The sequence below is a fragment of the Lissotriton vulgaris genome, chromosome 7 (genome assembly GCF_964263255.1).
Source record: "Lissotriton vulgaris chromosome 7, aLisVul1.2, whole genome shotgun sequence".
NCBI lineage: Eukaryota > Metazoa > Chordata > Amphibia > Caudata > Salamandridae > Lissotriton > Lissotriton vulgaris.
The window spans coordinates 94,954,705-94,967,382 of record NC_141695.1 but is presented as its reverse complement, the minus strand read 5'-3'; the positions used below and the strand labels follow the sequence as shown (position 1 = coordinate 94,967,382).

At 40.8% G+C, this 12,678-nt stretch overlaps 1 protein-coding gene across 1 annotated transcript in view; it reads right to left on the bottom strand.

The window, feature by feature from the left end:
* LOC147700899 (killer cell lectin-like receptor subfamily B member 1B allele A) overlaps positions 1 to 11,723 on the bottom strand; it is a 211,872-nt gene extending 200,149 nt beyond the window's left edge. Inside the window, exon 1 of the mRNA XM_086928534.1 lies at positions 11,489 to 11,723. Coding sequence (XP_086784660.1) covers positions 11,489 to 11,723 — 235 coding nt within the window. The remainder of the gene's footprint in view (positions 1 to 11,488) is intronic.
* Between the last annotated feature and the right edge of the window lie 955 nt (positions 11,724 to 12,678).

The window sequence follows — 12,678 nt, the reverse complement described above, 5'->3', positions numbered from 1 at the left end:
GTAGTTGTCTTCACCAGTTCACTCAAAATTAGGATCTGCTTTACTTACACCACAGGCCCTCTTGTCGTCAGCCATTCTGAACCCTTCTGATACAAAAGTGAGTCTTATGTAGCAAAGGCTACTCGATTGCTACAAGGCCTGTTGAAAATGTACACCTGACACAATTTAAGACATTAATATTCAGGGTCTAAAATATGTATCGCTTTATTTACATTGATAGTTGTTGAGTGGTATGTGGGTAGCTCGTCACCATACAACAGCTTCTGTATGAGGGACTAGCAGCCCGTCCCGACGTTGTACGGGTATGAATTGCTGCCACCAAGTAGTATATTGTTTTGTAGGATTTCGTTTTGATAGCATTTCTTATCTGTGACAGGCCTGTGAAACGCTCCGATTCACAGTGCACTGCTGATGCACTTAAGAGTGCGCGTTCAGTAGTGTGTGAACTCGAGTTTCCCTACTTTATTTTTCCTTTCAATATTATATAGCGCGAACTCGACAACATGGCATGAGCACAATTTACATTACAGAAAAACACATTCATTTGTGGTAGGCACAGGGAGACAAAGCGATTTGCCTGGAATCACAGGATGTTGAGCTGATGCCGAGATTCGAACGTAGCTCCCCTGCTCTAAAGTTCGCAATTCTAGAACTTGTGGCGGGAGGTGTGTCTAAAAGTGTATGTCAGTGCTGGCCATCAATGAGAGAGACCTGTGCATTTTTCAAATAGGTGGTGAAAAAATATGAGTATGTTGCTGGAGATGTGGGCCGCCGTGTCACCAATGTATTTACCGGGCGAGGGTAAACACCCATTATTCCGCAACTTTCTTTCCGCATACCATCACTCCGCATACTTTCATTACGAAAGTACCATGACTCCGCAATGCCATTATAACGCATGGCATTACATTTTATATGCTTTTACCACGCATACATTTATAACGAAATTCGTTGTAAATGCATGAATGGTAAAAGCATGTTTTTTTAAATGTTTGGATAAGGTAAGTATGGGTTTAGGGGTATATGTTTTGGGGTACTGAGGTATATGTTTTGGGGTGTTTGGGTATTTTAAGGGTTCAAATGTAGGTTTGGTTATGGGGTACACAGGTAGTTTTAGGGTTTAGGGATAGGTATGGGTTTTGGGGTACAGGGGTATTTTTAGGGTTCAGGGCTATGTTTGGGTTTTGGGGTATAGGGGTATTTTTAGGGTTCAGGGTTAGGTTTGGGTTTTGGGGTACAGGGGTATTTTAAGGGTTCAGGCTAGGTTTGGGTTTTGGGGTACAGGGGTATTTTAGGGTTCAGGGGTAGGTTTGGGTTTTGGGGTACAGGGGTATTTTTAGGGTTCAGCGGTAGGTTTGGGTTTTGGGGTACAGGGGTATTTTTAGGGTTCAGGGCTAGGTTTGGGTTTTGAGGTACAGGGGTAATTATAGGGTTCAGGGCTAGGTTTGGGTTTTGGGATACAGGGGTATTTTTAGGGTTTAGGGATAGGCTTGGGTTTTGGGGTACAGGGTATATTTATAGGGTTAAGATGGGTTAGCATTTAAGGTGTTGGGGTATTTTAAGGAGTAAGGGTGGGTTATGATTATGGGGTGCAGGGGTATTTAAAGGGAGCAGGGTGGGTTCGTTTTTAAGGTGTAAAGGGTAATAAAATAAAATAATAAATACAAATAATATAAATAATGCAATAAAAAAATGTGTATATATATTTATTGTCTGGAACGGTGATGTACAAAAAGCTAATGAATTTGTAGACTGTCTTAACAACAATGAACTGAACCTACACTTCACCGCAAACATAAATGCTGAGTCTATAACATTTCTTGACACTGAAGTATTTATCCAACATAACAGTGTAGAGACCAGACTCCACAGAAAAGCCACAGCAGGGAACTCAGCACTGCATGCCTCAAGCTCCCATATACGCCATCTGATAACCAGCATTCCCTATGGGGAAATGGTGAGGCTGAGACGTATTCACAGCAGAGAAGAAGACCTACTCAAAGCACAAACAGAAAGTGCTATGAGATTCAGGGAACGAGGTTACAGTGATAAACTCATCAACATAGCCATCACTAAATCTATGGCTAAAGAACGTTCATCCCTACTACAGACAGGAACTAACATGCAAGTAGTCCCCTGTAGATCTAATAGTACTCAAGCAATTGTAGGAAAAACTTCTGACAGGGGCACTCCCATTAGAATAATACTACAATATAGCCAACAACACAAAAAAATTGAGTCTATTATCAGGAAATACTGGCCTCTGGTACTGTGTGACCCGGTCATCGGTGGTACTCTGCCGATGTGCCCATCTATTACTTACAGCAGAGGCCGTTCTATGAGGGATGAACTCATAAAGACCAGTCCAGAAGTGATAGAGTCCACAGACTGGCTGAGAACCCACAGTGGATTCTACAACTGCAAGGTATGTAAGGCTTGCAAACAAGGCACCAACACGAAATTCTATACCTCGCCTTTTGACCACCAAAAACATAAAATAAAACAGCTTTTGACCTGCAAAACAGAGTTTGCAGTATATGTGTTATCTTGCCTCTGCAAACTTATGTGCGTGGGGAGTACCAAACTCCAAGTACATAAACGTATTTTGCAACATCTCAGGGCTATAACTAACCAAGATAACACATATCCGGTAGCCAGGCACTTTAAATCCGTGCATAATTCCAACAGCCGGGAACTTAGTTTCTTTGTCATTGACTCGGTACCAGCCAGCAGAAGGGGTGGCAACCGCGAAGAAAAACTGCGTCAGTTAGAAACAAGATACATCCTCGAGCTGAATACCAAACAGCCCGCGGGTATTAATATGACTGAGGATTTGTCGACCTGCCTATAAGCATGCCTTTACTTTATACAATATAGTAGCATATCCATATGGCTGATTCAATTTGATTGAATTTTTGGTATCTCGCCAACTCTGGCACAGTTTTCTCCTATTTATATACTCCCTTGAGGCTAATACAAATGTCACAGCTTGCTCACACAAACACTGTATGCTATTTTATCCTATTTATTAATCATATTTTTATTACTATTTATATTGGTATGAAATTTTGGATGTATTTTTGTATTTGTATTTGCATTTTAAGCTATTTATTTAAATAGATAGCATACAGTACAGCACAATAGGACCTTGTGACTATGCATACAACATATCCTTGTGAGCAGCTGCTCAACGTTACATTTACATTCAGTACAGCCGGAATATGAGGGTTACTATTAGGAGATCACTGGTACAATACATGAATGTATATTACGAAACTTGGTTGGCGAGTCCCACCATATTCAATCAACTATCCAACACAAAATAGAGCCAGCCATGTAACTGAATCTCTTTTTAATCTCTCTTGTTTTATTGGGGCTCCAAATTCCTGTAATCAAATGCTTTTTTCTCCTCTGAAATTTTACTGCAATTAAGTTTTGTAACATATGTATTTACTTTATAAGAATCGGGTATTTATACCGTTATTTCCAAACCTGCAATACATGTGTTTTGCATATGGAAAATGTTAAAGCTCGGGTACTTATACCGTAACATTTGTGATTTATAATGCGCCTTAAACACAACCAATTTTGGGCTCAAAATTGTAAAGACTTTTGTTCAACATCCCAGCGCACTTTTCCTATTTCTATCCTGTCTATTTGCACTTGCACAAGCACTTTCTCCGACAAGGCAATTCAAGTTTTTTACCTTGTTTACATGTATTCTTGCACTTTATCACGTTTTTTTAAACTAGGGTTTTATGTACCTTTTAAAAAAACTGACATAATTGATCATGTTTTTAAACTATTTGTGGTCTTCGTTCCATTGGAACTCTTCTATGTCTATGGTACCATGCTGATGTCATCACTATGAACTAAGCATTTAAACCCATGTGATCTATTACACTGTGTCATGTGATCAAGGTCCAAGGTGGGACCGAAACGCGTTGTGACGCTTGAGCACCGAAAATAAAACTTCAGCACAGAATTGAGGACCGTGTCTGTATCTTCATTTCCACGAGGATTGTGGTTTTGTGTCTTTCGATATGGAACTTGCACAAATATATATATATATATATATATATATATATATATATATATATGTTGCAAGAGCTCGTCCTGGCCTCCACGAAAACCAAACAGCTACACCAGCAAAAAGACGAGGTAGACCCGTATAAGTGCTTCTTTTTTATTTAGTCGTTAAAGTGCAACCACATCAGCCACGACGCGTTTCGGCAGATCCCTGCCTTGATCACATGACAACAGTGTCGTGGGATGCACCTCCTTTTAAAGTGCAAGTGCAGGAATGGACATAGAAGATATACTATTTACAAATTTGTTTTCATAGTGTGACTCGTAAAATACATAGAGTAATTGTAAAATACATTTCTTGATGGCATAAAGCTCAATCTTTAAGGAAAGATGTATCAGTGAAATACATTGAATTATTAATGCCACATTTTCTAAATATCCATTCGTTTAAACTTAAATTGTGCATCACCGTGAATCTAACTAAAGAGAAATTTAAAACTAAACACATTGGTATAAACGTGATAGCAAAAAAATCTCTTATTTTACAATGAACAAAAAAACGATACCCTTATGTGAAAAATTGTGTCAAATTATCCTATAATGTACCTTACCAAAAAACAGATAACAGTTAGAGAGACTTTTAAGTTTTTCACATGGATAAATACAGGGAAAAGGTTATTCTGAAAGGACTTATGTACATATCTTTGTTTGTCAAAGGGTCCCTCCGATTTGTATGCAACCAAATTTGTCTATCAACCTGAGTGATTCCCACAATTGAGCAACCTGTACAAAAATTGATAAATTAGTGTTGTTGTTCAATCCACTCATGATATAATTAAAATTGCATAAATAGTTAAAAACCAGTCTGAAATATCAAAAATATATATCAATAAATAATTTGATTATCTCCCCTCCTGTATAAAATCCATATGTACAATACAAAAATAGGTTCATCAGGTATATACATCTTTGGAAGAAAAATGGAAAACCTTGATTTGTCATTGTGTTGAACTCAATTGATGAAAGCTATATGGGCATCATGATATCTTGTGCTGTCAGTGAATCATAACCTCCTAAGGAATTGAAGATTTATTCTAGGAATGTATATAAATCTTCAGTCATGTTTAAACCTTTATGCTGCTTGGTATCTAAAGACAAGATGTAATGTGTCTCTAGTCTTCGCAGCATGCCCTCCCTGTCCCCTCCTCTTCTCTGCATGGGGACTGCGTCAATGATGTAGTATCTGAGATCTTTTAGATTACCACCATGGACCTCATGAAAATGTCTCGCCACGGGATAATTGGGGTCGTTGTTAGTAATCGCCCTGATGTGTTGTAGAATCCTCTTGTGGCTGGGGAGTTTGGTGCTGCCTACATACTTTAAATTGCAGGTGCACTCTAGTATATAAACCACAAACTCGCTTTTACAGGTTAAATGAAACCTAATGTTTTGTGGTTTGGGGCTAAAGGCAGTTAGGTAGGAAGTTTTGTTCACTCCAAATGAACAAGCTTTGCAGCTGGAGCATTTGTAGAAGCCTTTTCGTGCTAGAGACAAACCAGTGTTGTCCCTATATTCAGGACTACTTCTCACCAGCACATCCCCCATCGAAGTGGCTTTTCTGTAGGTGATTAGGGGGTATTCAGGAAGGGAATCTCCTATTACTGGATCCTCTTTTATAAGATGCCAGTTACGTTGAAAGATTTTGCGTAGCTCCCTATGCTGACGATTGTAGCTGATAATCAATCTGGGTGCCTCTTCAGATATTGTGCTGCTACATATGTTGTTTGTTGTGGAACTTTCAGCATGGTGTAGGAGTTCCTCTCTAGATTTTAATCTAGATTTGGCCATTGCCGTATCAATTGTTTTGGCACTGTACCCTCTGTCTAAAAACCTACACTTACTCTCCTGTTGGTGTCTCCTGAGTTCCCCCTCATCACTGCAAATTCTACGTAACCGCAGCATCTCCCCGTAGGGGATACTGTGGATGAGATGGCTGGGATGTGCGCTGCTGGCGTGAAGCAGGGTATTTCCTGCAGTTTGCTTCCTATATAGAGTGGTCTTAATTTTGCCTTCATCAATTTTAATAAGAATATCAAGAAAGGAAACTTGGCAGTCACTTATGTCAGAGGTGAAGCATAGATTAATGTCATTCATATTGATGTTTTCTACGAAATTCTGTGCCTCTTCTTTGCTGCCCTTCCACACAATAATCAGGTCGTCAATGTACCGTAGGTAGGACACTATGTTGTTATTACAGGTATCCCGGTATTGCTCCCTGAGGACCAGCTCCTCCCACCAGCCCATAAACAAACAGGCATAACTGGGGGAGAAGCTGGCCCCCATGGCTACACCTTGGACCTGACGGTACATTGATTTATTGAAGAGAAAAAAGTTGTGTTCTAAACAAAACAAAAGCATATCAAGCAACATTTTGTTGTGCATCATGAACTCAATAGACCTTTTGGACAGGAAATGTTGAACCGCTTTTATCCCGTCCCTGTTACGAATACACGTATACAAAGAGGAAACATCTAGGGTTATTAAATGGTAACCACTTTCCCATTTGACCTTGGCTATTTTGGATAGAAAGTCCCCCGTGTCCTTCACATATGACTCCAATTTTAAGACATGTTCTTGTAAAAAGAAGTCTATGTAGTGTGATAAGTTTTCCAGGGGTCCGTCACAAGCCGCTATAATCGGTCTTCCTGGGGGAGTTTCCTTGTTCTTGTGTATTTTGGCTATGAAGTAAATCACTGGCGTGCGGGGATGCTCTTTTTTTAGGAATTTAAACTCCTCCATGTTTAAAAGTCCTAAGCTTTTCCATGCCAGTAGTTTACTGCTCAGTTCATCTTGCATCTGTTTATACTTGATTGGTGAGCTGTGGTGGTAACATTGGACATCGCTGAGCTGTTTATGTGCTTCAGTCAGATATTGTGAAAGGGGCCATAACACGATGTTTCCTCCCTTGTCCGAATTTCTTATTACCACTTCATTTTCCTTCTTGAGTTTCTCTATTAAATTGTCATATTGAATTTGTTGTTTTGTTCTTCTTCTCTTGGTCATTTGGGTTTTGGTGTGTAGTTTTTTGATTTGTGCAACCACAGTCTCATTGAAAACATCAATGGAGTCCTTAGTTGTGACCGGTACAAACTTGGATTTTCTTTTGAACGGTGTTTCCGGTTTTTTGTTTGCCAGACTCCTTATTTGTTGGGAACTGAGGACTGGAAAATCTTGTGAGCTTTCCACATTTTGTGACTCCATGTTTGTTTGGGAACTAAGCCTAGTGTTGATTATGTCTTGGAAAGATGTTAACAACTCATAATCTTGTGCCAACAGATTTGTAGAGTCCGTTTGTGGATCATCTTGTGTAGGCTTATTTTTCGATTTGTTTGTAGATTGGGTTTTATGGAATTTTCGAAGTTTTAGTTTTCGTATAAACAGGAACACGTCAGCCCTGGTTTTGGTGTAATGAAAATTGCTCTCAGGACAATACGATAGTCCTAGCGACAGCAACTGCTTCTCCGCCGTTGTCAAGTCGATGTTCGCCAGATTTATTATCGTATTTGAATTTGTGGGTGATTCCTGTATTATTACGTTTTTGTCCCCTGTTTGTTGTTCCAGGCACCTCTGCCCCGTCCCCCTCGCTTTGTTGCGTTTCCTCTGGGCGGCCCTCCGCTCCCGCCTGCTCCTTGTCCGTTTTTTGCCGGTTGTTGTTTGCCAGCTGAGCGAAGAGTATCACGTCTTGTCTTGCTGATGTACTCTAATTCCTCGCCCATCGTTAATTTAGAGATGTCTTCCTCCTCATATTCAGACCCGCTTTCGGTGTACACACTTGAGCCTGATGCCGAAGACCTCTCTGACTGGGGTTCATTTTCAGTTTGTGCAGAGCTGGAGGGCTGCGGGTTTTGCGGGTTTTGGCGCGTTTTTCCAGTGCTTGGTTTGCCGGTTTTGTTCTTTCTCATGGCATCATATTTCCTGGAAAATGTGAAAATCCTTCCGTTCTCATAGTCCTCTTTGTCCCTTCTGAACTTATATGACTTGCGGTTTTTTATTTTGTCTTCCTCCTTTTTCAACTTATGTTCCATTTCTTCCTCGAATTTCACCTTAGAAGTTTGCGGGTCACTCATGGCTTGAATTTCGCTGCGCAAAGCATCTATTTTCGGAAGGATTTCCTCTCTGTCCTTCTCTGCATGCTTAACTAGTAACTCTACCAGTTTTCTCGAAGAGTCCAAATTGCATTGTGCCCATTCCGCCATTAGTACCGGATTGGGTGTGTCATACGTGGGCGCGATCATTATTCTTAGCCCTCTGGGAATTCGATTTACCTCTAGATAACGACTGAGGGACTTCGCCTCCCACCATTTAACCATCTCAGTGCGCATCAATTTTTCAAGTGTCTTGTATTTATCTTTAAGATCAGTCCCTGCAGGCAAGCTTTGGTCTGTTGTGCCTGCGTTTTTGTTTTTTGGTCTTGTTACTTCATTTGAGAACACCTCTTTCGCGGCGCTCTCCCGATCCTTCACTGTTGCCGCTGACATAGTTGCACTTAAGATATTTGCAATTATTGTTCACCCGCTGCGTTTTAGAATGCGTCAAGAAAGGGTTCACAATCTGTCGGGTTCCCCTTCGCTTCCTACCGCTTGCACAGGTTACTTTAGCACATACCTCCCACCTTCCGAACCCTGTCGGGTTACCGGGTACCTGATCGAGTTCGTCGTTCGCCGTCAACCGTCCTACACTCGCTCCTCCGAGCTGCGCCAGACCGCCTCAGGCAGACGCGTTCTCCTCCTCAGGCCTCGGTAATGCTTCCACCGCGGAAGGGGGTTGAGCAGGTTTCCGTTTCCGGTGCTTCTCGAATGGACGCCGTGCTCTGCAGTACTCTCACAGAGACTCGACTACCGCTGCCTTTCTTCCTTCTGCTCAACCACTTGCTGGGAGGGGGTCCACGTCGCTGGGAAAAGCAATCCAGCGAAATATGTTGCAAGAGCTCGTCCTGGCCTCCACGAAAACCAAACAGCTACACCAGCAAAAAGACGAGGTAGACCCGTATAAGTGCTTCTTTTTTATTTAGTCGTTAAAGTGCAACCACATCAGCCACGACGCGTTTCGGCAGATCCCTGCCTTGATCACATGACAACAGTGTCGTGGGATGCACCTCCTTTTAAAGTGCAAGTGCAGGAATGGACATAGAAGATATACTATTTACAAATTTGTTTTCATAGTGTGACTCGTAAAATACATAGAGTAATTGTAAAATACATTTCTTGATGGCATAAAGCTCAATCTTTAAGGAAAGATGTATCAGTGAAATACATTGAATTATTAATGCCACATTTTCTAAATATCCATTCGTTTAAACTTAAATTGTGCATCACCGTGAATCTAACTAAAGAGAAATTTAAAACTAAACACATTGGTATAAACGTGATAGCAAAAAAATCTCTTATTTTAACAATGAACAAAAAAACGATACCCTTATGTGAAAAATTGTGTCAAATTATCCTATAATGTACCTTACCAAAAAACAGATAACAGTTAGAGAGACTTTTAAGTTTTTCACATGGATAAATACAGGGAAAAGGTTATTCTGAAAGGACTTATGTACATATCTTTGTTTGTCAAAGGGTCCCTCCGATTTGTATGCAACCAAATTTGTCTATCAACCTGAGTGATTCCCACAATTGAGCAACCTGTACAAAAATTGATAAATTAGTGTTGTTGTTCAATCCACTCATGATATAATTAAAATTGCATAAATAGTATATATATAATAATATATATTCTTGTTAATTGAATAAAGACCCATTGAAATTTGCTGCCTCCTGTGGATTTATAGGAAAATTGAGCGTTATATATATATTTATATATATATATATATATATATATATACAAAATACACATATATACAAACATATATTTGATGTTTTAATAATGTACTTTTACAATGTATATGACTTCACCACACATGCATTTGCGTTATAATGGCATGCGTGGTAAAGTCATATGCGTTATAAAAGTTTTAGAAATGATGTCTTGGCGGAGTATTAGTCCTGCGTTATAAAAATTGCAGAGTGATGGTATGCGGGAAGTTGGTTTGCGGAATATCATCACATATTCCCGGGGGGAGGGATAGTCCCTTTCTTGCTATTTCCGTGGAGGCGGGCCTTGTGTCCGAATGTGCGTGGCACGAGGCTTGTGCGCAACAGAGGTGGAAAATCTCCAGTGTGCACTTCAGGCGTCACCGGAAGTTAAGGCGAGATTACATTTCCTGCACAATGGCCCCTGTTTGCGCTCCTTCTGGCCCTTGGAAATAGCGCCATGCCTGACCTCCATACAGTAAAGCAGGTGCACGTCACTGGGAGCGCGGGGCAAGCACACCCAGACCTGGAATGTACAGAACCTGGGAAGACAAACCAATGAAATATTGGGCACAATGTTCTCTTTTTTTTCCGTATTCCCGCGCCCCGCACATGCCCAGAGCACACGATATGAACATGGCATGAAGGGCAGAAGGTTCCACACGCCCCCAGCGTTTGTCACTTCCCCAGCACACACCCAGAGCAGAATGCAGACACGTCCACAAGGGACTACTTTGCTGGCACGGTTCTTTTACCTTTTAAATGTATATGGTGGGCGTCTGCGTAGCCTACGTCCTTCTGCTGCAACGCTGCCCTTTCCAACGCTGTATTGGGTGTTGTGATTGGTGCTGTGGTTCTTGAGATTACCCGTCTCAAAGGTTTGGGCTCTCTCTTTATTATATTAGTATAGATGGCAGTTTATATTTCTTTAGGACTAATAAGAAGTGAAAAATAAATGTTAAAAACCACACTCATCATGGGGAGGCGGTGTAGTTATGGAGCAAAAGCCCATCCACCTAAGTGTACACCTTTGTCATCTTTGTTACTTTGATAATGGGCCATGTAATGTATATGTCAAAAATATTGAACATAATCTTCCACTTCTCATTTCAGTTACAGTTTTGTGTAGGGTTATATTTAATTACCATACTACAGTTACATGAGTATACATAAAAGAGTAGTCCTGTAACAGCAACATGCACACCACTGACATAAAAACAGTCATGTACAAGCAGAAATTGTTCTCCCGATTTATACACACACCATTGTGGTGTTCACTGCTTCAGGAACTTCAATAGTAGCACCCAGGACATGAGTGCTACTTGCCATATCTTTGAAGCTTTTGTAGCTCATTAGAGATATTCCAAAGCAATAAAATAAACCATAACAAAGCGGTATGCTTTTGTAAATCCTGGGTCCTAATGCAATCCACTCCATGGAAGTTACTGCTCTAGATTGGTTTCCCTGATAGGAATATACAACTGTGGTCTTCATGTGACTCTTTGAATGAAAAAAAGGGTGTTGAGTGTCCCTTCGGGTGCAATATATCTACATATGTTAGAAGAAAGATGAAAGGTGGCAAGTATTAGGGGAGTTCTCACCTCTCAGTACATCTTCACATCTGTCCTCTGGTTTCCTCCTCCCCTTAAACTGCAGAGCTGTGTATCCCTCCTCGTCCTCTGGTTTTCGTCTCCCTTGGAACTGCAGAGCTGTGTATCCCTCCCCGTCCTCTGGTTTTCTATTTCCCTTGAACTGCAGAGCTGTGTATCCCTCTTCATCCTCTGGTTTCCTTCTCCCCTTGAGCTGCAGAGTGGTGTATCCCTCCTCGTCTTCCATAGTTGAACTTATAAAACTGAACTTCTGAACAAAGGGTCTGAGCTTTGAATGGTTTCTCGTGGAGCTGCTTTGCTGCGTCTCTGCTCTCTATACCGTGCACAGGAATTAGAAACCACCAGCCCTCAGATAGAAGGTGTCGCATGGTGACGAGCCACCCACAAACCACTGAACAACCAGTGAAGGAAATCAAGCAATGGACATTTCACACCTTGAATCCTCATGTTTTATGTCAAGTAGGGTGTAAAACTGCAGTACGCCTGACCAAAAGCGAGTAGCCTTGGCTACACAAGACTCTCTTTTATGTCAGAAGGGTTCTAAATGGCAAGAGTGCCCGCAGTGTGAGTAAGGCAGAGCCTGATTTCGCAATCAAAGGCAAATTAAACTGCTTTGATTTCAAATTGAAAATGAAAATCCAGAGCAGAAACCCACAGCTCATTTTCCTCCAACGCCACCGATTAAAGACTCCTTCCAGAAATCATTTAATCATTATATTGTAGATCATGTACTCAGTATTTTTGCTGGTGTACTATTACTCTGTTGTTTTTTTTCAAGATTTCACTTAAACATAAATTTACGTGTAAAATCAAAGATTGAAGACCTGTAATTATCAGCAGAACATTTTGCGTTTTCACATCCAAAGCTATAACATCTACTAACGCTTGTCAATACATATTGAGTGGGGGAAACATACATTACAATGTAGGCATTACAACAAAATGCCTTTACAATGCACCAAATACAAAGCAAGTTCTATTACAACCCATGCCAATACAACGCTGACCAGCACCTTCCCTGAGATAAGCACCCAGCGGTGTTAGAATACTAAATTACATTGTAATGGTGCATGCGATGTACTGGCTTGCATTGTAATAGCATATGTTGTAATGGAAGTTGCAGTTGTAAAAACCACGCTGTAAAAGTATGCACTGTAATAGTTTGCATTGTAACATCATAC